This window comes from Neophocaena asiaeorientalis, unplaced genomic scaffold (assembly GCF_003031525.2).
Source record: "Neophocaena asiaeorientalis asiaeorientalis breed wild unplaced genomic scaffold, Neophocaena_asiaeorientalis_V1.1 scaffold188, whole genome shotgun sequence".
In the NCBI taxonomy this organism is placed as follows: Eukaryota; Metazoa; Chordata; class Mammalia; order Artiodactyla; family Phocoenidae; genus Neophocaena; species Neophocaena asiaeorientalis.
In genome coordinates, this window is record NW_020174156.1 from 4,858,155 (window position 1) to 4,882,862 (window position 24,708).

The following is a 24,708-nucleotide window of genomic DNA, read 5'->3' on the forward strand; positions in this document are numbered from 1 at the left end:
GGGCGCCTGGCGCGCGTCGCTTCTCCCACTTCTTCCGTGCGGGAGGGAGGGCCGGGGTCGGGCGGGGGAAAGTTCCTTCGGCAGCCTCGCCGGGAGCAATTCTGGAGGGTGGAATCGCCCGCTTGTTTCGGGAGGGGCGGTCCCCCGCCCGGAAGGAACCGCCGCGGCGCGGAGGTGCCTGCCAGGGGGCGGGCGGGCCGCCGGGCCACCCCCGGCACTCGAGGCCGGTGGTCCCGCCCAGGCCGGGTGTGCTGCGAGGCCAAGCCACCCGTTCCCCAGCCCCCACTCTCACCTAGTCACCTCCCCGCCCTCACAGCGGGCCCCTGAGGCGTGCGGCGCAGGCGCGGAGCGAGGCGGTGAGTGCGGCCGCCAAGCCTGGGTTGGGGGCCTGGCAGGCAGGGCACAGGGCGCGCGGGGAGGGAGTGGGGCTGGCCCGGCGGAGCGTGAGGGCTAGAGCGGCGCCGCCCGCCGCCGTGCGCCTGAGGGCAGGGCTGCGCGGCTCTTCCGATCGTGCTCGGGCGCCTTGTCCGCCGCCTCGGAGCTGCGCCTGGGCTGGCCGGGCGGGGCCCGAGGACTGGTGAGTGTGAGGGCGGAGCGGGTCGGGCGCTGCACTGCTGCAGGGGCCGCGGGCGTGCGGCCGCAGCTTCCTGCGGGAGAGGGCAGGGAAGACCGGATGGCGTCTTTTAAACTGAAACCCTGCCTTCGTTTTCAGGCGGGATGGCGCTCCCCTCCCCCATCCCGAAGGCAGTTCCATCTCCTGTGGAGGATGCCTCCACCCTGGCTCGCCTCGGCCCCCCGCTGTTTTTTCCCGAAAGGTGCCTCTGGGGTCGGGACTTGGGAGTTTCCCCTAGTCGTCGGGGCCGGTGCGTGGCGCTGGGGTGGAGACGGCTGGGTCTCGGTGGATCCTGAGGGGCCCCTCCGGGCGTCTGGGCCCGGGACGCCCGTCGGTGCCACGCTGGCCCTCAGACCCTGCCAGGTGGCATCTTGACCCTCCGGCGGCGCGTCCCTTGACCACTCTTGTAGCCTCAATCTTCAGGCCTCGGTCCCGGCTATAAGTCTCCAGCCAGTATAGTGTAAGCTACTTGTTAGGGTGCTTATAACTCCTTTTGGTCTTGTTTTTCAGTAGAACCAAGGGACACGAGTGATTTGAGGCAGTTTATCTCTTAGCAAAGAGATAAAGCAAAGACTGACACTAAATTGGACATATAGTGTCGGTTCTAGTTCAGGTTTTCCTGTGGCATTTTTGTGTTTCATTTCTTTTAAAATCTGGAAAATGTACACTTGTTTCAAAATGAAGGTGAAAAAGAACGTGCTTTTAAAACTCTTTAGAAGAAAACTGTAGCTTTTTATTGTAAATGCTTGTCTTATGTTTATACCAATTAGAAAGAGAATATTTACATTGCATGAAAGGCCTTAGAAAGGTTGAACTCTTTGATGTAAGTGCTGACTGCCTATTATCTGTAGTGTGTTTTGTACTTAGACGTTTATATTGTTGAAAAAAATGACAGGTGGAAAGATGCTGATGAGTGTCTTGTAAGTTGCTTTTTAAAAAAAATGTTTTGGATGGCATTATTTTCTTTCTGTAAACGTAAAATATTTGTGAATACCTTAGCATGAGAAAAATGTCTAGACGTGTATGCACCAAAATGTTAACATTGGTTTTTCTGGATGAATAGATTCTAAGTGATTCAATTCATTTTAATTTTTTTCTAATTTTACTGCAGTGACATATATTACATCTGTAGTTTGTTTTTAAGTGAGGAAGGGGAGTTGAGTTAAAAGGTGCATGTGCATGTTCAGAATCTTCCCAGTGAAAGGAGGACTAGTGAGCAAATGTGTATGTGACATACCTAAGTAAAAAAGCCAAACTTCTTTATCAGGGCAGTTATACATACAAAAGGCACTTAAAAACATTTGCTGAAATGAAGGATGGTTAGCATTTTTGGTCTTGAGTGGGCATTTTACTATCTTGGCTTAAAGGAGGTCTGGTGAGCATTTGGATATTGTTTAGCCCTAAGTAGGAGTCAAACAATTCCTGATCAAGGTGATCCTATTCCTTCCACCTGACATCTGAATCCAGGCCAGCTTAACATTAATTCTAATGCCGTAGTTGGTTTCCTTTTCTTGTTTTTTTGAAAGAATTTGAAGTGTTTAACATGCTCGGCTGACAGTTTTCAGTGTTCTATCTGATACTTGTAGAACATTTAGAACATGAAGTATAAAGGTTTTAGCTGGTAAATTCTGGAAGTGTACAAAAGGTATTAGGAATAAGTCTTGAGATTTTAGTTTATTACATAAATATGAAAACAGCTTTTCTTTTTTTTATTTTTTAATGCACTTGATGGGGGTGGGCTCAAGGAATGCTATTTGTGTTGTTAGGTGAGGCATTATATATATTGATACCATTTCTGTAAATCATGGTTGTCAATTTCTTTGGGTGATTCCCTTCCCCTCCTCCCAATTGGTGGCTGAGTAAGAACTGGAAGCAAGACATAACTTTCTGGTATCAGTGATTAGAAATGAAGATTTACTCACACAGTTGCTCAAAACCCAGAAGTCAGAAGACATGCTTTTTCATCTCTGGTTCTGCTACTTTGTTGACTTGACTTACCCTGAGTTTGTTTCCTCATCAGTAATATTGGAGTGGATTTGATAGTAGCCCTTCTATGTACTTCACAGGATTGTTGTGAAGATCAAATAAAATAAGGAAAATTTGCAATAAACTCAGCAGCACTATAAGTGTAGTATAACAGCACATGTAGTGCTGATATACCCAGAACTTAGTGAAACAGCAAAAATAGTATGTTCACCTCAAGTTCCTTACCACTAGAAATGAGATGGTCTTAGTAATGATGCCAAGTTCTACCTGCTATATAGTATATCACCGTGGTGATAAGAAAAGCAGTTTATAAGCTGGTAGAGAAGACGTCACGATGCATTTTTTTCCCTGACATTCCTTACTTTCCCAATGCTACAGTGGAAAGAGCACTAATCTGAAATGGAGTAGGCAGTTCTGATTCTGACACTAATCGATTACTTGAATTGGGGTGATCACTTTGTCTCCCTATTTGTTTCCACAACTAAAATAAAGGGATTGAAAGCATGGTCTTCAAAATCAGTTAGATCTTTGTTCAAATCCCAGTTTGAATCCCAGGGGAATCCCAGTATTCCCCAGTATTCCCCTGGGGAATCCCAGTTTGAATCCCAGGGGAATCCCAGTATTCCCCAGTATTCCCCTGACTTAAATCTATGCCTCAGTTTCCTCATCAGTAACAAAGGGTAAAGAACAGCGATTTTGAGAGTGTTGTGGATTTTGCAAATTATAGGGTTAAATAAAATAATGTACACAACAGCATGGTACATAATTGGTGCTCAAATGATCATTATACTTTATTAAATAATCTATAAGGATTTAAACAGTTTAAAGTCTAATTTGGAGTTGGCTTGCATTATATTGGCTTTCACTGTGGCTAAATAAATTAATGAGATTTATATTCCTATTTTGGTGTTAAGATACAGCTATAGCTTTAGAAGATAAATTCATTTCAACGGAACGTGACACATTTACATATAGTCACATATTTATAGATTTATACAAGTTTTAGTACTTCATACAGTATGTTCAAAAGAATATTGTACTTGAGTTAATTCTGTATAGCTTTCTAGTTGAGTAAGATCTGGTACCATTATATTCTTTTTTTTAAAAACGAATTTTATTTATTTATTTATTGGGGCTGCGTTTGGTCTTTGTTGTTGCACACAGGCTTTTTCTAGTTGCAGTGAGTGGGGGCTACTCTTCGTTGCAGTGTGCAGGCTTCTCACTGCAGTGGCTTCTCGTTGCGGAGCATGGTCTCTAGGCGCCCAGGCTTCAGTAGTTGTGGCATGCGGGCTCAGTAGTTATGGCTCGAGGGCTCAGCGCAGGCTCAGTAGTTGTGGCACATGGGCTTAGTCGCTCCACAGCATGTGGTATATTCCCGGACCAGGGCTCGAACCCATGTCCCCTACATTGGCAGGCAGATTCTTAACCACTGTGCCACGAGGGAAGCCCACCATTATATTCTTGTGTCTCAGAAATGAACTACATTTTTGCTCATAAGACTTTTGTCATGTTTTTTTCTACAGGCATTTTTTTTTTACCATCTGTGAAAACTTCCTGTAATTCATTTTTCCTCACTCCAGTATTAAGAATTATACCAAGTAAGTGGGATGTAGTAAAACTAATTAGTCAATTCTATAACAGTCTGTCGAAATTTAATCATTCAGTGGCTGCCATACTCTTTTGTTCTCGACGGAATGTTGAATGTGACCTCATAAGTCAGAAAAGGATTTTTTTCTTGAAAGTTATATTCTGAGCTTCTATACAATGAGTTTTGTTTTTTTTGTTTTTTTGTTTTTCCTGAAGCCAGGACATCAATACAGATTTGTGACAGTATTTTTTTGAGGGAATCTATCTACCTGTGGCTTCAAAACTGCATCAGAATATTCCCAACTCTAAGAAATGTACCTGTAAAACCCTTAATTTGGTGCCATATGCACAATTTGTCTTCTATAAAAAATTAAGCATAAGGCTTATGTTATTATCCAGTTTTCACAATTACATCCACATTTGAAAAGGAGTTCTCGACCTCAGTAAGAAAGAAAACGGAACTTGGTGTCCTGCCTTTAAACTTGATCAGAAAAATAAATCCAAAATGTAAGCAGAAGGATTGTTTAACATTTCTCTTATGAAGTGGATTTTCATGTGGCACACATACTTCCTATTGCCAATAAATTATTTGGTTAGAAGAAAATTTTATAACAGTATTAACAGTTGTGATATATTTGTTAAATTTTTCCATTTTTAGATTAAAAAGATATGAATGAATATCCTAAAAAAAGAAAAAGGAAGACTTTACACCCTTCTCGTTATTCAGGTCAGTGTGTGATTAAATTATTTAAAAGTTAGGCCATGTATTCCCATGCAGTTGTGTTTCCATCATTTTCTCATAAATGATCTATTTGATAAGAGTTAAATATCTGGGTCAACTTTTACGTAAGAGTAAACTTTAAATAAATTCTCTGAATATATATTTCTCAATGTCTGCCATGTGCTAAGCACACATCAGAACTTTACAGACATTGTTTATTCCTCACAACTTCGTGGTTTATAGATATTTAAAATTAGATATCCGAGGTTACATACTTGTACAGCATAATTGATACTTGCCTGTGTGATTCCCAAGCTTGTGCTTAAGGCACAGCAATAACCTTGGTGGAAGATATTTTGCATCATTGGGAAAATACTTTATCTTGTACACTATTTTCAGAAATATGAATTTCTTTTTGATTGTGTAATTTTAGATCCTTTCTTTGAGGTTGGCTCTGCTGTCTTGGCAAATAAGATGTCTTTGGCCATCTGTAACAAATGCAACTCACATGCATATACTTGGGGCAGTCTCAGGTATACCTGTTAACCAACCCAACCTACACATTTTTCGTATCTGAGGAAACTAAGCCTTGTTTACTGCTTACTGGCACTTCCCAGGCAAGAGTTGAAATGACTGTATTCAGAGCCCTAACTGGTCCTCAGACTTTCCCCTATGTGTTATGCTTTTCCTACAGTACGTGGCAGATCTTCTTGGTAGTTAATTCAATGTGTTTTTTTGGTTTGTTATTTTTGTTTTTTGCAATTAACATATATATTGCATATTTATATTTTGTGGGATTCTGACCAAGGCAATTGTATCTTTGTGTGCTTCAAAGTATTATATTTTAAATTGTATAATTTATGGTTCTTTCAAAGCTCAAAGTCAGTGTCATATCTGAATTATAAAAGCCTTGAGAATTGAGGGAAATATTAATACTTTATTACAAATACTATGAAATTTTATATATGTTGGATAAAGAGATTGCTGTCACTAAATGTATATATGTTCAGTATGCTTGAAATTTTTAAAATTTTGTTTTCAGATTCCTCTGGAATAAGCAGAATTGCAGATGGATTCAATGGCATTTTTTCTGATCATTGTTATAGTGTTTGTTCTATGAGACAACCAGACTTAAAATATTTTGACAACAAAGGTATATCTAAATTTTCCAAAATATTTTTCTTTAAGTTGCTTTTATAATTTTTCATTTCATTTTTGAAAATGTGGGTGAAAGTGATGATTTCAAAATGGGCAAGTGTTTAAACTTAAGAAAACAAAAGAGTTTTGTGTAAGAAAGTGAATTTTAATTTTTAACATTATTTCAGAGATATAAATCAAAAACAGATCCTCCTAAATCAATTTTAATCAGCTAGGAATCAGTGGCAAAGCAGGAATGACCCAGAGTTTGGACCATTTATGATGAAAGGTAAAGAATACTGATACACACAGTTCTTCCACTCAGCTATACCTTTCAGTCTGGAGGGCTAATGGAAGGAAAGAAGAGAGGGTGAAGGATTTGGTCATTTTCAATCTTGTATCTTCTATTGACTCCTCTTTTCTAGAGCATAAGATGAATAGTAACTTGCATTTGTTCTCTTCTTCCTCTGCAATAATCAAAACTCCCAGTTCCCGTGAGCTCCTATTATAGGCACAGATACATAAATTATTTAAAGAACATGCAGGGATTTCCCTGGTGCTTAGTGATTAAGACTCCATGCTCCCAGTGCAGGAGGCCTGGGTTCAATCCCTGGTCAGGAAACTAGATCCCACACGCTGCAACTAAGAGACTGCATGCCGCAACTGAAAGATCCCACGTACTGCAACTAAGACCCAGTGCAGCCAAGTAAATAAATATTTTTTTTTTAATAATACAAAATAAAAATAAATAAATTTTAAGAAAAGAACATGCAGAGTCAGAGACATCAATATGAACTCATGTTTGGCTTAATATAGACACAAATGGTTACATACAGAAACATTTATGGGTATATCTATATATACATGGTAGTGTACATGCACATATTATTTGCTGTGTTAGCTGAGGGGGCCTAGCAGAAATGACAGCCCAGTAGCAATGAGCACATCTAGTGTCCAGATCTTGGTTTCTAATACCATTTTCCAATAAAAGGAACAAGGGCTTCTTGGAGAAATGGCTGATTTAAGGGAAAGGAAACAAATCTGTACAGAAGAATTCCAAATGATTTATGTAGATACTCCTCACTCAAGGAGATGGAGCATAACTTTCCACTCCTAAAGTATGGACTGCACTTAGCGACTTAATTCCAAGCATAGAGTATGGAAAGTAAAAGAGTGACTTTACATTGAAGAAACCTGATAAATACCCCGGTTATCAAGTTCAACGTCAACGGTGATAAACCAAGTTAATAGTATGTACTCTTGATATGATACGATAATAGACAGTTTGCCTCTGTGTTTCCCTCCCAATAATCCATAATCCCAGTCTAATCATGAAAAAAAAACCAAAGTTCATTAGTGGGACATCCTGCAAAATACCTTACCAGTCTCCTCAAATTGTCATGGTCTTCGAAAACAAGGGAAGTCTGAGAAACTACCACAGTTAACAGTAGCCTAGAGACATGACAACTAAATGGTATGTATCCTGATTGGGATCCTGGAACAGAAAAAGGACATTATGTAAACACCAAGGATATCTGGATGAAGTATGGACTTCAGTTAATAACAACTTACCAGTATTGGTCATTAATTGTAACAAATATTAATATAAGATGTTAAGAGTGGAGAAACTGAATGGAGTATATATGGGAATTCTCTGTACTGTCTTTCTTTCTTTCTTTTTTTTTTTTTTTTCTGTAAATCTGAAACTTCTAAAACATAAAGACATGATGTTGAAGTGCAGTTTTCTCTACTGGCTGGCATTTCAGCTTGTCCATGTTAACTTTAAAACACTGGGGCTTTAACAAATTGAAAGAGAAAAATCATATGATCATCTCAATAGGTGCAGAGAAAGCTTTTGACAAAATTCAACACCAATTTATGATAAAAACCGTCCAGAAAGTAGGCATAGAGGGAACTTACCTCAACGTAATGAAGGCCATATATGACAAACCCACAGCCAACATCATCCTCAATGGTGAAAAACTGAACCCATTTCCACTAAGATCAGGAACAAGACAAGGTTGCCCACTCTCACCACTATTATTAAACATAGTTTTGGAAGTTTTAGCCACAGCAATCAGAGAAGAAAAAGAAATAAAAGGAATCCAAATTGGAAAAGAAGAAGTAAAGCTGTCACTGTTTGCAGATGACATACTATACATAGAGAATCCTAAAGACACTACCAGAAAACTACTAGAGCTAATCAATGAATTTGGTAAAGTAGCAGGATACAAAATTAATGCACAGAAATCTCTTGCATTCCTATACACTAATGATGAAAAATCTGAAAGTGAAATTAAGAAAACACTCCCATTTACTGTTGCAACAAAGTACTCACACCAGTGAGTGTGAGTACTTTTGCAAATCAAAACTACAGTGAGATATCATCTCACACCAGTCAGAATGGCCATCATCAAAAAATGTACAAACAATAAATGCTGGAGAGGGTGTGGAGAAAAGGAAACCCTCTTGCACTGTTGGTGGGAATGTAAATTGATACAGCCACTGTGGAGAACAGTATGGAGGTTCCTTAAAAAACTAAAAGTAGAACTACCATATGACCCAGCAATCCCACTACTGGGCATATACCCTGAGAAAACCATAATTCAAAAGGGCACATGGGCTTCCCTGGTGGCGCAGTGGTTAAGAATCCGCCTGCTGGGCTTCCCTGGTGACGCAGTGGTTGAGAGTCCGCCTGCCAATGCAGGGTGCATGGGTTCGTGCCCTGGTCCGGGAAGATCCCAAGCGCCGCAGAGCAGCTGGGCCCGTGAGCCATGGCCGCTGAGCCTGCGCGTCCGGAACCTGTGCTCCGCAACGGAAGAGGCCGCAGCAGTGAGAGGCCAGTAGCCCACACACCTAGAGCCCGTGCTCCGCAACAGAAGCCACCACAATGAGAACCCGCGTACAGCAATGAAGACCCAACGCAGCCATAAATAAATAAATAAGTAAATAAGGCATGTGTACCCCAATGTTCATTGCAGCGCTATTTACAGTAGCCAGGACATGGAAGCAACCTAAGTGTCCATCGACAGATGAATGGATAAAGAAGATGTGGCACATATATACAATGGAATATTACTCAGCCATAAAAAGAAACGAAATTGAGTTATTTGTAGTGAGGTGAATTGACCTAGAGTCTGTCATACAGAGTGAAGTAAGTCAGAATGAGAAAAACAAATACCGTGTGCTAACACATATATATGGACTCTAAAAAGAAAAAACAAATGGTATGAAGAACCTAGGGGAAGATGGGAGTAAAGACACAGACCTTCTAGAGAATGGACTTGAGGATGTGAGATGGGGAAAGGGTAAGCTGTGACAAAGTAAGAGAGTGGCATGGACATATATACACTACCAAACGTAAAATAGCTAGCGGGAAGCAGCCTCATAGCACAGGGAGATCAGCTCGGTGCTTTGTGACCACCTAGAGGGATGGGATATGGAGGGTGGGAGGGAGGGTGACGCAAGAGGGAAGAGATATGGGAACATACGTATATGTATAGCTAATTCACTGTATACAGCAGAAACTAGCACACCATTGTAAAGCAATTATATTCCAATTAAAGTGTTAAAAAATAAACACATTAGGGCTGAGCTGAGGGAATAAAGACTTACTCAGACTCAGTAATTTCAAGTTAAAATTTCTAAGTAACTTTAAAAAGTGTATTCTAGTCCAAATAGGGCATGGAAGCAAAAGTAGTTGCTTGTTTGGACAGATTTTCTGTGTATCTGTGGTACGCAGATAACAAAGCTTTTCATAGCTAAATTTAAGTCCTTAGTTCTGTTGGAATTCTAAATTATATTTAAAAACATTTGTGCTTTGTTTTATAATAATGTTTATTGCTTTTATATAAATAATAAATATTTTTCCAAATCCCTTTTCACAGATGATGATTCTGATACAGAGACATCAAATGACTTGCCAAAATTTACAGATGGAATCAAGGCCAGAAACAGAAATCAAAACTACCTGGTTCCCAGTCCTGTACTTAGAATTCTAGATCACACTGCCTTTTCTACAGGTAAGGGAAAGTAATTAATAGAATTTGCACATTTTGTATAGATCAGTGAAAAAATAATAAGTAAAATAAATTTCTTTTTGCCAGTGACTTATTTAGTAGATCTTATTTAGTAATAATAATAATAATAGCCTTGTTTTATTTAGAAAAATCTGCTGATATTGAAATTTGTGATGAAGAGTGCGACTCCCCTGAATCAGTCAACCAGCAAACTCAAGAGGAGAGCCCTATAGAAGTTCACACTGCTGAAGATGTTCCAATTGCTGCGGAAGTGCATGCAATTTCTGAAGATTATGATATAGAGACAGAAAACAATTCCTCTGAGAGTCTCCAAGACCAAACTGATGAAGAGCCACCAGCTAAACTTTGCAAAATTCTTGACAAGAGCCAAGCTTTTAATGTGACTGCCCAGCAGAAATGGCCTTTACTGAGAGCTAATAGCAGTGGCCTCTATAAATGTGAACTTTGTGAGTTCAACAGCAAATATTTTTCTGATTTAAAGCAGCATATGATCTTGAAGCATAAGCGTACTGATTCAAATGTCTGTCGAGTATGCAAAGAAAGTTTCTCTACCAACATGCTCCTGATCGAACATGCCAAACTGCATGAAGAGGATCCCTACATTTGTAAATACTGTGATTATAAGACAGTAATTTTTGAGAACCTCAGCCAGCACATTGCAGACACCCATTTTAGTGATCACCTTTATTGGTGTGAGCAGTGTGATGTACAGTTCTCCTCAAGCAGTGAACTCTACCTACATTTCCAGGAGCACAGCTGTGATGAACAGTACTTGTGTCAGTTCTGTGAACATGAAACGAATGATCCAGAAGACTTGCATAGCCATGTGGTAAATGAGCATGCATGTAAATTAATAGAGTTAAGTGATAAGTATAACAATGGAGAACATGGACAGTACAGCCTCTTAAGCAAAATTACATTTGACAAATGTAAAAACTTCTTTGTATGTCAAGTATGTGGGTTTCGGAGTAGACTTCATACAAATGTTAACAGGCATGTTGCTATTGAACATACTAAAATTTTTCCTCATGTTTGTGATGACTGTGGGAAAGGCTTTTCAAGCATGCTAGAATATTGCAAACATTTAAATTCACATTTATCTGAAGGGATTTATTTATGTCAATATTGTGAATATTCAACAGGACAGATTGAAGATCTTAAAATTCATCTAGATTTCAAGCATTCGGCTGATTTACCTCATAAATGTAGTGACTGCTTAATGAGGTTTGGAAATGAAAGGGAATTAATAAGTCACCTTCCAGTCCATGAGACAACTTGATTGTTCTCTTTAACTTCCATAATGTTGATGTAAAATAATAAATTTGACTTTTTTGCAGATGTTAAAATGGATGATTTTAAACACAACTTATGAGAACTGTCTTTAACAAGATCTTTTTAAACTTTTTTTCTTGGCATTGCTACCTTTTTCAGTATATAATTGTATCCTAAATGTGGTATTTTCAATGTATTGTAGTTGGTAGTTTTAACCGCTTTTGGTGACTATCGCCGTCTGGCATGTTCTCTGATTTCATAAATCGATAAGAAACAGATGTACTGAAGAAATTAGGCTGTAGTTTTCCTTCCGTAAACATAGGTGCTGTAAACTTTTTCTTCTTTAAACTCAAAACGATCAGTTTTTCATGTATAAAGTCGTTAAAATACTGTACTACCAGAACTAAAGTGCAACATAATACGCACCTAAGTCCAGTGATACTCCCATTAATAAGATCCACACCCTCCTTTTGCATTCCCCAACAATTATTATCCCCAAGGCAATCAGTGAACTCCCCATCTGTGTGATTCTTTCAGTGACACTAGGAGGCCAGCGTTATGGTGAGAAGGAGAGATCTGGTTTTCTTGGCAGTCTTTTTTTAATTCTCACTCTATTTTAACCCCATCTATGTGCTAAATAATTTTAAATGGGGAGAAACTGGTAAGGGGTTCGACAATAAAGTAACATTTCATAACTCATTTATAAATGAATAAACAGGTTATTTATAATCTGTTCACATTTCATGTATAGTTATGCAACTGCAAAGTCATGCCCGAACTTCTGATATCAAATTATTTTCTGAGAAAACCCACTGAAGTATTAAAATAGAAATAGGAAGATGTGGGAGATAGGGGTTGCTGTATGAAAATGTATAGATTACTTTTGATAGTGGTAAATCATCTTCTATATTAGTTTCCTGTGGCTACCATAACAAATTATCACAAACTGAGTGGCTTAAACAATAGAAATTTAGTGCCTCACAGTTCTAGAGGCTAGAAATTCAAAATTGAAATATTAGCATAGTTGATTCCTTCTGAGAGCTGTGAGAGAAGGATCTGTTCCCCGCTGCTCTCCTTGGCTTGTACGTGGCTATCTTCATGTTCTCATCATCTTCTCCCTGAGTGCAAGTCTGTTTCCAACTTTGCCCCTTTTACAAGGAACCAGCCAGTAATTGGATTAGGGCCCACCCTGATAACCTCATTTTAACTTGATAAAGACACTATACCCAAATAAGTTCATATTTTGATGTACTGGGGCCCAGGACTTCAACATATGAACTGAGGGGAGTGAGGGAGAGGCACAACTACAATTCAGTAACAGCTCTTTATAGTATCAAGGAGATAGCATTTTGTGCATCATTGACCTCAAATATAATAAACACTGTCACTAACTATATTGTCGTTCAGAAATATTGATGTAGTTGAAAAGACTGATTTATGACCCACAGTGTTTTTTTACTTCAAGACCCATGGGAATTGAGTCTGTTTTGAGAATGGTGGCAGCAACAAGTTTTTCAAAACCAATCATTTTTATTTCCACCATTTTGTTATATATGCATACCTGTATTCCTAAAAACTACCATTCTATCTGATTATCACATTCCAGGTAGAGCTGTCTGATGTAAATGTTTCTTAGAAGATTTAAAATTATAATGAAATTGTAAGAAAACATTAGAAACCATCTGGTCTACACCCTCTAGGTTTCTAAGTTTCTTATAGAAACAGAAACTTAGGGTTATTATTAGGCCAGGGTCCCAAAACCAGTTATAGCAGACAGGAGTGGAATCCAAGTTATTTGGCTTCCAGTGTAGTTATGTTTCCATTACACCATGTTACATAAAAATCTAAGGTTTGTCCTTGGGATGTTTTTCATAACTACGTAACCTAGCCATTCAACTACCTTCTTGGTAATTCTGTCTATAATTTTTTGATATACATCCAGCTTCAGGAATTTGATTTTCAGGAAACAAACCTTAAATAAATAATGCCTGGGTTTTTTTTTTAATTGTGTATTTTACAGCTTTACTTTTGATCAGGTGTTAGTAATCAAATTAGAGATTGTAATGCAACTACTCCAGAGGTATTAAATCCAAGTTTTAGAACCATATAATTTAGTGCTTTTTTGCTGAATCTGCAGCTTGAGGCCACATCTCACTGACAGTTTGTCCAATAAACCTTTTTGCTTTGACTCAGCTTTCAAATAAGCCTATGACTGACCATAAATTGCTGAGGTAGGAAGTCTATATTTTTAGCTAAATGAACTTCTTTGGAAAAACAAACCTACTTAATTGCTTCTAGATTGCTTCTAGATTTTTTCTGCGCAAAGACAGACATTTCCACTGTACTCTTGTGACTCGAGAATATGTAACAGATGGTGATGTTTATTAGCACTACAATAGAATTCTTGGCAGTAGTGAACAGTAGTGATGGATCTTTATTTTTCATCTTCACTTTGCAGTTCATGTTATTTGAAAATAATTGTGTGGTACTCAAAAGCTTGTAAATTTGTAAATTTCCTGCTTGTGAATTTGCCAGTTTTACCATTTTAAATCACCTTTCGCATTCCTCTGAGTTTGTATCATCACATATTAACCAGTTTCTCTGTTTCACAGGGTCTGTAGCCTGTTAGGTGATTGCTGAATTATTGGCAGGTATAGCCAGTAGTGTTTTGTTTTTCCCCAATAAACTAACACTATTCCTAGTTTTTAAATCTGATTTTCAAAGCATTGAATTACTTAATTCCTGGCAATTTGCAGTTAATCTTACTCAGCTTGTTCTCCCAGTCTTACCTTTTACAAGCAGGTTAATATACTCCCCAAACTACTGTGATTAATTTTTGATGGAATTTTCATGACTTAAAAGCACTATAAGTGACATAAATTTGAAAAAGCTAATAAAAATCAAATAGCCATGGGAATTCCCTGCCAGTCCAGTGGTTAGGACTCCATGCGTCCACGGCAGGGGGCACGAGTGAGATCCCTGGTGGGGAACAAAGATGCCCCAAGACGTGCGGCACAGCCAGAAGAAAAAAATATGTATCAAATAGCCACAATCCTCTTGAGAAGCAGATTGGCTTAAAAGAATCAGTACTTTTTATTTAATTGAAAATAAATAGTTTAACTAACTGTAAATCCCAACAGAGAAGCAAATCTGGCTAGTCAGTTTCTCCCTACGATTAACAGTCTCATCCCTATAAATTAAAAATGAACTTTTGAATATATATTCCTTTGTAACTCAAGTTCTGATGACTGAAGATAGAGTATCTACAGGAATTATTCATGGCATTGAGTTTATGGATTTACAAATATACCTTATATTGGTTTAGCTTTCCATAAATTAATCTCTTAAGACAACAGTCAAATCTAAGAGAAAGAAATGTGTATGTACACTTATGGTATAAAATATAAATTCACAAAGCTAAAAGTCACATGTAATTTACATGTTTATTACATGAAGTTATATGCTCAATTTGTAAGTTTAAAAAACAAAATATTAATAGTCTGTTAGTTGCTTGGAGTCTACTTCATACTAGTGATTTGAAAAATAATTTTCTATATAAAGATTTTTCCATATTAAAGCATCACCACAACTTCCTTGTTAAGTTCATTCTCCTTAGTAACCTTGGTATTAAACTGGTAACTACCTGAACCCAAAATAAATCACATTTATGAAAAGTAATTTCTTCACTGTAAAAAGAAACAATTTTCTCACATTGCTAAATAGGAACATTGTGTCATCTACTAGTCTTAATCCCATACTTTAAAAGGTATGACTATTTAGATACTTTTTTAGGGGGATTTTTGTTGTCACAACCTTTAAGTTTTTGTTTATTTTGAGTTTTAAATAGGCAAACAAATATGACCTGGATAATTTTTTTCTTGCTAAAAATATTGAGCTGAATGAATTACACATTGAAAAATTTAATGAAAAGTATGTTTTGAATAAAAAATGTTTTCTAGTTTTTAAATATCTTATCCAGATACTGTCCACTACTGAAAAACATTACAGTTGAAATCATTGATACTTTTGCCCTTATTCTTCAGAATAAGCTGAGATTAGGAATTGGAATCATACCAAAATAACACAGAAATGTAATTTCTGGTGGGTAGTGTTTTTTTGTTTTTTGTTTTTTGATCCTCTGCCTAAAGACCATTTACCATGATGTTTTGGATTTTAGTTGGCTGAAATCTGAGACTATTGAATTATCTTTTCTTGCCTACGCTGCACGTTTTATTTAGGGTTACCACTTCTCTGCTATAGCATTATGTTTTTTTAAAAAACATATTGCTCAAACTATATTCTATGACTGATTACCCTCCTCTGTGCAACTCTTCCACACCTCATTTGGATTTTCAGAAAGTCTCAAAAGATTAAAATTTTCCCAATTAGCCAGGTGAGAGTGGATTTTTTTTCTTTAATTCTTCCTTCTCTGTATTCTCCAAGCTGTGTTTAAAATAACTTAATCCTTTCATACCATATACCCACCACATCACTCGCTTCTATACCCTGTAAATATTTTATAAATTTCTGTCTAACAGCAGTGCTGAATTTAGAAATTTTTAAAGCATAATATCATGGCACTTTTTTTTGCGGGGGGGGGCGGGGCAGGGAGGAGGCTGTGCAGCTCTTGCGGAATCTTAGTTCCCCAACTGGGGATTGAGCACAGGCCACGGAGTAAAAGCACCAAGTCCTAACCACTGGACCGCCAGGAAATTCCCTCATGGCACTTCTTTCTTTATGGTTACAAGATTATGGTTAAGTGCCTTGTGGCACTGATCCAGTGTTCTTTAGTGAACAACTAAATTGCTGAAGTAGAGAAACTAACACAAAATGACAGTATGTTAGTTTAGGAGGAACCTCAGAAATCAGGAGGAACCTCAGAAATCATCTAATCCAGACTCATAAAGCACACAACATATAAAAATATATATAGTACATAGTTTTATTTTCATGGTTGTAAATTATATGTTGTAAAATGTAACATCAGATCTGATTCATGAATATTTTTACTTAAGACAGAACTTTTTTTTTTTAAAGCAAACAGTTAAGGAAAAAGCATGAAGTAAATAATGATACATGGACATGGAAAAAATTGAGCAGGTGAAACATGAATGACTGAAGTTTGAGAATACAAAATTCTGATGTAAATTTCTTGTTTATAGCTTAGAAAAATGCTTCTCTAACATCATTAGACAAATGCTTTTTAAGCTAGAATAAACAGGACTTTATAACTCTCTACCATTCTTCAAAGAATTTTCTATAGGAAAAGTGAAAATGTGCCCTATTTTTTCCATGGAATGTCATACCAGACAATTGAAGAGAGAAAATAATGTAATAGAGAGTAATGGACCATGGCATGTGATTTTGTTTTCTAGTCTCTGTTTGCTAACCATAAATTGTGTGACTAACCAAGGACAATAGATGTAATGTTACCAAATTTTTCTTGCAGCTCCTTAAAAACTTCTGTTTCACTACTAGTCAGTTTAACAAACAGCTATGGAATATCTCCTATCAAGCCATATGCACAGGGATACAAAGATAAACTATGGTTCTTGTCCTCAAAGAAATTTACCGTATAGGGCAGGAAACTCTCCTCTGTCACCTTTCTGAACTCGAATTCAGTTAAATACCAAGTTGAGTGCCTTCTGTGTTTCTAAATATTCACTTTGTAGATAATGCTACCATAAACATTCTTGTATGTGTTAAGGTGTTTGTGGATTTTTTTCTCTTTCTCTGAGGGGGAGTGGGCTTTGTGTATATATTTTTTTGTATGCTTGTGATTAAATACCTCCAAAATATTATCCAGAATGGCTCAAGTTTACACGCCCATCAGCTGATCATGCTTCCCTACATCCTTATTGAAAGTTTTATACAACTTTTTAATTTTGGTAAATCTGAGGGGCCTAAAGTAGTATGTTACTATTGTTTGAATTTGCATTATTTGATTACTAACAAGATTGAAAATATCTTAATATGCTTATGAGACATTTTGGTTTCTCATTTTGTGAAGTGCCTCTCCATAGCTTGCAGGACCTTGGTTTGCAGAACAGGGATTGGACCAGGGCCACAGCAGTGAAAGTGCTGAGTCCTAACTGCTGGACCGCCAAGGAATTCCCCTTTGTTCACTTTTCTATTGGGTTTTCTGGTTAATATTCAGAAGTTCTTTAAAAGTTTTAAATATTGGTTCTTAGTTGATGATATACACAGCAAAAAATAGATTCCCAGATTGCCATCCATCTGTTACTTACGTCTTTTGTTGAACAGAAATCGTTACATTGGGACTTCTCTGGCAGTCCAATGGTTAAGACTCCACGCTTTCAATGCAGGGGGCACAGGTTCAATCCCTGGTCGGGGAACTAAGATCCCACATGCTGCATGGTGAGGAAGGAAGGAAGGAAAGAAAAAGAGAGAAAGAGAAGAGAGAGAGAGAGAGGCGGGAGGGAGGAAGGGAGGGAGGAAAGATCTAATGTAGATAGATCCATCACATTTTACATCACAGGCTGTGCTTTCTACATCTTTTTTTTTTTATTCGGCACGTGGGCCTCTCACTGTTGTGGCCTCTCCCGTTGCGGAGCACAGGCTCCGGACCGCGTAGGCTCAGTGGCCATGGCTCACGGGCCCAGCCGCTCTGCGGCATGTGGGATTTTCTCGGACCGGGGCAAGAACCCATGTCCCCTGCATCGGCAGGCAGACTCTCAACCACTGCGCCACCAGGGAAGGCCTCTACATCTTGTTAACAAACTGTTTTCCTACATTTTCTCCTAGTAATGTTCTGGTTGTACCTTTTGTGTTTAGGTCTGAGATTCTTTGTGTGTAAGGATGATTCAAGTTTTATTTTTGTTCATTCAAGCGAGCTGATTTTGTCAATACTATTTGTTAAATAATGCATCTTCCCCCAGTGATTCATGATACCAATTTGATCATATATCCACTCCCCATGGGCATAATTGGCATATGGATCTGTGTCTGTACTCATTATATTCCTGTTAGTTCCTGCAATAGTATTACATGTTTTAACAGTTGCTTTAAACATTATAGCTTTCCAGTATGTCTTAATATCAGGTAGTGTGAATTTATTCTCCCTGCCCTTTTTTTTTTTTTTTTAATTAATTAATTTATTATTTATTTATTTTTGGCTGTGTTGGGTCTTTGTTGCTGTGCATGGGCTTTCTCTAGTTGGAGCGAGCAGGGACTACTCTTCATTGCGGTGCACGGGCTTCTCATTGTGGTAGCTTCTCTTGTTGCGGAGCAACGGCTCTAGGCGCATGAGCTTCAGTAGTTGTGGCATGCAGTCTCAGTAGTTGTGGCTCGTGGCATGCAGTCTCAGTAGTTGTGGCTCACGGTCTTAGTTGCTCCACATCATGTGGGATCTTCCCGGACCAAGGCTCGAACCCGTGTCCCCCGCATTGGCAGGCGGATTCTTAATCAGTGCGCCACCAGGCAAGTCCTCTGCTCTTCTTTTGAGAACTGTTTTAGTTATTGGTAGACTTTTTCTTCTTCCATGTAAATTTAGAATTAGTTCCAATTCCATTTAAGTCTTGTTGAAATTGCATTATAGTTATGATCATTTTTGAGGGAATCAACATTTTTACAATGTTAAATCTTTTCTTTTTTACAAGAAAAGTGTAACATTACACTTTTACATTGTGTATTTATCCAGTTACTTAGGTCTCTTTTAATGTTCTTTTAAATTTTTTCCATAAAGGTTGTGTGCGGCTTTTGTTAAATCAATTCCTAGATTCTTTACAGTTTTGGTTGCTTTGACATGCTATCTTATTTTCTAATTGGCTACTGCATGTATAGGAAAACGTCTGAGTTTTGAAACATGGATTTTTGTATACAGAAATAATGTTGTTTGGGTTTTAATCTTTTTAGTTCTAATAGCTGTCTTTGCTTAATTTTTAATGTAAATAACCATATAATCTGCCATAAATTATATATTTGTCTCTTTACTTTCAGCCTGCGAGTCCAAATGGCTCTTTTTTCTTATCATCGAATTTGTCAGCACTTCCACTGCTATAAGGTGTAGAAATAGCATTAGCAGGCATTTTTTTTAGATGTAAGACTCCTAAATTTTCCCCATTAAGTATATTTTCTGTAGGTTTTGATAAGTAGCCTTTAGCAGTTTTCTTAGTTTTTTAAGACTTTTTATTTTAAGTAGGTATTAAACTTTAGCAATGACTTTTTCTATAGCTATTGAGATAAACAGGTGGGTTTTCTCCTTTAAGTCCGCGAATATGAATTCCATTGGTTGATTTTCTAATGTTGAATTATCTTTGTATTTTTAGGAAAACCCTACCTGTACAAAATTTTTTTTCTAATACAATGTTGGATTCAGTTAGGTAATATTTCACATAGGATGTTTGCCTTATTCATACGTGTGATTTTCTTTACTTACACCTCCTATGCAGTGTGGTATCAAGGTTATTCTAGTCTTATAAGTGAGTTGGAGTGTTTTTTCTCTTTTTCTATGCTCTGCAAAAACCTGTATGAGATAATATTAATCTTTTCTTTAAAGATTTGGTAAAATGTTACCTCTAAAATCATCTAGGCTCTCTTTTTTTGTATATATGAGAATTGCCATTTCAATTTTTTGAATGCTTATTAGCTTATTCAAGTTTTCTATTTTTTCTCAGGCTAATTTTGGTATTTGATGGTTTCCCAGAAATTTTACACTTCATCTGAGTTTTCAAGTTTATTGGCATTTATGATATTTTGTATCTAGTGTTATTTCCCCTTTGGTTTGTGTCTTCCCTCACTTTTGACATTCTTAAACAGATTTGGCAGTGGTATGTCAAATTTATAAGTTTTTTAAATAATTAAATTTTACTTTTTGTTAATCTCTGTTTTAGCCCTTATATTTTAATTTTTTTCTTCTTCTTCATGTTTACTCTGCTGGTTTTTGCCTATGAGTCTGTTCCATAAAAAGAAAAACAATGGATTAAATTACTTATTACTTATACAAAAACATTTATTATTTTTATAATTTATAACGTGCAATGTCACTTTTACTTTGATATACAATAATTATATTAAAGATGTAATTATTTATAAAACTAATAAAGGGATACCATTATGATTTTAAAAATTGAAACAATATAAATAAAGCAAAAATTTCCTTTGAAATTCCCTATGCTAAAAACTAACTGAGTGGTTAAGAGTTTCACATAGCTATGAACTGGCATAGTCTAGATTTGAACTGAGGTCATCAGATCAAGTTCCGTGCTTTTTCATTAAAAGATTTCTTCTTCAGTATATATTTGTTTAATGAACATATGAATGATCTCAAGTGTAGTAACTGCCTTCACCCTTCACATGCTGACTGATGCTTGAAATTCATCCCTAAAATTTCATTCCGTTTTGCTTAATGCCTTAACGTGATTGTAAATTATAGTGCTTATTGGTCAGGCACGTACAAAGGAAATCTTTTGATTTCAAAGTGTTTTGTGCTTTTTAATGCCTTATCTCTTCTCCCCACCCTCCCTCTCCACACCATAAACAAAAACACTTACAGAAACAGTATGCTAATTATTTCTGCTGGGAATCCTTAGAATTGTACTTCTATCAAAATGTGTTTTACAATGAAGATCTTTATTTATTTTAAAATGTCACATTATGATGCAAATGACCAAGCGTAGTCTCTTACTTTGCTGGCAGGAGGGTTACAGTGTGTGTCAGTTAGGGTTCAGAGGGTAAGAAATTTATTGCAAGGGATATTACAAGGAACTGAGGGCTGGCTAAGCAAATCCAAAATATATAAGGATAAAGAAGATGTGATATATATATATATACACACACACACACACACACACACACACACAATGGAATATTACTCAGTCATAAAAAAGAGTGAAATACTGTAATGCCATTTGCAGCAACATAGGTGCACCTAGAGATTATTATGTTGAATACTAAGTGAAGTAAGTCAGAGAAGGACAAATATCATATGATATCACTTATATGTGGAATCTAAAAAATGATACAAATGAACTCATATACAAAACAGAAACAGACTCACAGACATAGAAAACAAGATTATGATTACCAAAAGGGAAAGCGGGGGTGGGAGGAGGGAGGGATAAATTAGGAGTTTGGGTTTAGCAGATACAAACTACTGTATACAAAGTAGGTAAACAACAAGGTCCTAATGTATAGCCCAGGGAACTATATTCAATATCTTGTAATAAGCTATAATGAAAAAGAATATGAAGAAGAATGTATGTATATTTATGTATAACTGAATCACTTTGCTGTACACCAGAAACTTAACAAAACATTGTAAATCAACTAAATTTCAATTTGTCTATGAAAAATCAAATACCAATCAAGCTAAGAAGAAAGAAAAGAGAGAGAAAAAAAAAGAAAAGAGAATTTTATGTGAGCCAAACTGAGGATTATAACCCAGGAAACATATTCTCGGAACCTCTGAGAACTGCTCCATTGATCAGGAATTAGAGATGCAGTTTTATAGATTTTTGAGAGAAAGAAATTATGTATCATATTGACAGATTAACGTTGTATCTATAGTTCAATCAACAAAGGTTTTTTTCCCTTTTTTTTTCAATTACGCATGTACAGATAAGCCTTTGGTCAATGTGACCCCTTTTATCTTTGTATGAGATGAAAAATAAATATATTAATAATAGAATTACAATGTTATAATGCTGGAGCCTGAAGAAAGGAGCGGACTTTTTCTCATAGGTTGATTTCATCCTCCTGCTTTGAGGAGATCTGGTTCAAGTGCATAATGTAGATTGGCATTGCACATTGGGAAAGGCCTGCCACAAAGGGGGCATGTCATTTGCCTTTTTTTTTTCCTTTTTTCTATCTTAGATTGTCCTGCCACAGAATATTTACGATTCTCCTCATCAGATTAAAAAAAAAGTTTTTTTTAAAGGGTGAAAAGGCAAACCATGGACTAAAGAAAGTATTTATAATACGTGTGTAATAGGTTGAATAGTATCTCCCAAAAATATGTCTCCACGTCCTAACTCTTGATACCTTGTGAATATGATCTTACTTGGAAATAGGGCCTTTGAAGATGTAATTAAGTTAAGGATTTTGAGATGAGATCATCCTGCATTTAGGATCCAGGATCCAAATCCCCATACTGGATCTAGTGACCCGTGTCCATATAAAAGAAAGAAGAGAGAGATTCGAGACAAAGAGACACAGGGGAGAAGGCCATGTGAAGATGCATGAGAAGATAGAGGCAGAGGTTGTTGCCATGTAGCCTCAAGCCAGGGAATGCCTCTAGCCACCGGAAACTGGAAGAGGCAAGGGAAGGAACCTCCCCCTAGAGACTCCAGAGAGAGCTCAGCCCTGCTGACACTTAGATTGTAGACATCTGGCCTCTGTAACTGTGAGAGAATTAATTTTTTGTTGTTAAAAAACAAACATTAGGGCAAGCCATCAGTAAGGGCAGAATGGAAATTCTTGGCCAGGAACTGACACTGCAGTCCACAGGCAGAATTCCTTTATTAGGAAAACCTCGGTTCTGCTCTTAAAGTCTTTTAACTGATTGGATCAAGCACACCCAGATTACCCAAACTAATCTCTTTTACATAGAGTCAACTGATTATAGATATTAATCACAAATACTTTCCCAGTAATACCTAGATTAGTGTTTGGTTGAATAACTGGGTAGTAGAGCCTACCCACAAAGTAGGTATTATTAGTACTCTGATTTTATAGATGAGGCTCAGAAAAATGAAGTGGCCTCACACACCGCTATACTCCAAGCTCAGGAAGTGAATCACACAAGAACAGAGGGTAGTGGAGAGGTCAAAAGGTTTTCCTTTATTGCTGCTGGCGGAGTAAGCAGGAATCCTTGTCTGACACCCTAACTCCACCTCATCTCACCCCTCCTCCTTTTAGCTCTCACTCACTAAACGAGCTACTGACAGCTAGCTACGCCTAGGCTGGGCAGAGCTTTGGAAACTTTGAAGGGAGAGGGAGGCGATGCACAAGTTGGGGGTGAAAGGAAAAGCATTCTTCTGGATGCATTGCCTGCTCACAACAATTCCTCGCTTTCTGCCCTTAAGAAAAATGGCGCTCGGAGTAGATCACTTCCGGTTACGGAGCCAAACCAAATCGGGAAGGGCAAGAGACCGGAAGTGACCGCCCTCTTGCTTCTCCTCCCACCGCCTCCCAGTCTCACAGCCTCTCTTGGAAGAATGAGGCGGCCTGAGGGCTGTGGCTGAGGTGCGGTTGCTGGGTGACAAGTCGGAGCCGGGACGGGGTGAGTGCCCGCAGCCTCGGCCGCGGGCCGGTTCACTTTGCTCGGGTGACCTTCGTCCTGCCGGGGGCAGGGGGCGAGGAGTCGTGCGTGGGGCGCTCTGTGACGAGGCGCCGCAGCGGTCCTGCGGAAAAGGAGGGAGCTGCTGCCGTTGCGAGTAGGGCTGGCGACCGGGTTAGGCCCGCGGAGCCCGTGAGCCCGGAGCCCGGGATACCGTGAGCCGGGGCCGGCGCAAGCGGGCCAGGGGTGGGGTCTGGCCCCGAGCCCTGCGGGCGGGGCTCCAGCGCCTGGTGTGGAGGACTGGGAAGGCCTTTCTCCAAGGTCGGCGTTCACCACCAGCTGAACCGAGTTGTTACCCCCACCGTGCTTTCCCGCTTGTCCCCTTTGGTCAGTCATTTCCTGACGCTTTGGAAGGCTCAGCCTTCTTTATGGCTCCTTTGCTCCATTTGACACACATGCATACCAGGATTAGACTGGTTTGTGATCGTTTTTGTTTGGTGTCTTTTCAGGAGAAGCTGCCACCAAAACTTATTTTTCTTAACTTACACTCCTTGAAGTTCTTGGTACTTTGGCTGGAAACGTTAATACTCGCTTTAAGGCTTGCCTCCTTATTTGTTGCGATGAGAACTACTTCTTTCTAAACGTTAGTATTGCATTATGATCTTGGAATTTTATTTCCTCATTCTGCATATCCACCTCCACTCACCTAGAGGTCCAGGTTGAAAAACGTAATAACTTAGTTACTGTTCGTGAACTTGGCTTCATGTCACTCGCTGCCGTGTTCCCTGATGTAGTTAAGAGTCACATGCAATCAGAATTTGGCCAGTTTCATCATCAGCAAAGGGAACTAAAGTAGAAATTGCAATCAAGATTTTGGCCCATTGAATTCGCTTATTTTAGTGGAGTATCACGCAAAAGTAGTCTTTAATTGTCTGACTAAAACACTTCTCCCCCAGGGACTTCCCTGGTGATCCAGTGGTTAGGAATCCGTCCTGCAATGCCGGGGGACGCAGGTTCAATCTATCCCTGGTTGGGGAACTAAGATCCCACATGCCACGGGGTAACTAAGCCCGCGCTCCACAACTAGAGAGCCTGCATGCCCCAACTACAGAGC

General features: G+C 38.4%; 2 protein-coding genes across 9 annotated transcripts in view; both read left to right on the forward strand.

Moving 5' to 3' along the window:
* Positions 1-108: 108 nt before the first annotated feature.
* Positions 109-14,273, forward strand: ZNF639 (zinc finger protein 639). Of its 7 annotated transcripts, none has more exons than XM_024755130.1 (6): positions 109-356; positions 4,123-4,197; positions 4,845-4,913; positions 5,950-6,060; positions 9,932-10,066; positions 10,210-14,273. In XM_024755130.1, the coding sequence occupies exons 3-6, from the start codon at positions 4,856-4,858 to the stop codon at positions 11,361-11,363; spliced, it is 1,458 nt and encodes a 485-aa protein (XP_024610898.1). In that variant the 5' UTR covers positions 109-356; positions 4,123-4,197; positions 4,845-4,855; the 3' UTR covers positions 11,364-14,273. The 7 variants fall into 7 exon arrangements, with proteins under 7 accessions (XP_024610898.1, XP_024610902.1, XP_024610897.1 ...); XM_024755129.1 differs by lacking the exon at positions 109-356 and adding an exon at positions 381-577; XM_024755131.1 differs by lacking the exon at positions 109-356 and adding an exon at positions 621-815.
* A 9,224-nt stretch (positions 14,274-23,497) lies between these two features.
* The window catches only part of MFN1 (mitofusin 1), a 34,251-nt gene continuing 33,040 nt past the window's right edge, over positions 23,498-24,708 (forward strand). Inside the window, exons 1-2 of one of the 2 annotated variants that reach the window (XM_024755116.1) lie at positions 23,512-23,597; positions 24,104-24,237. The gene's annotated coding sequence lies outside the window, so the exon portion shown is untranslated. Of the gene's footprint in view, positions 23,598-24,103; positions 24,238-24,708 lie in introns of both variants that reach the window. The other variant, XM_024755115.1, reaches the window with a different exon arrangement.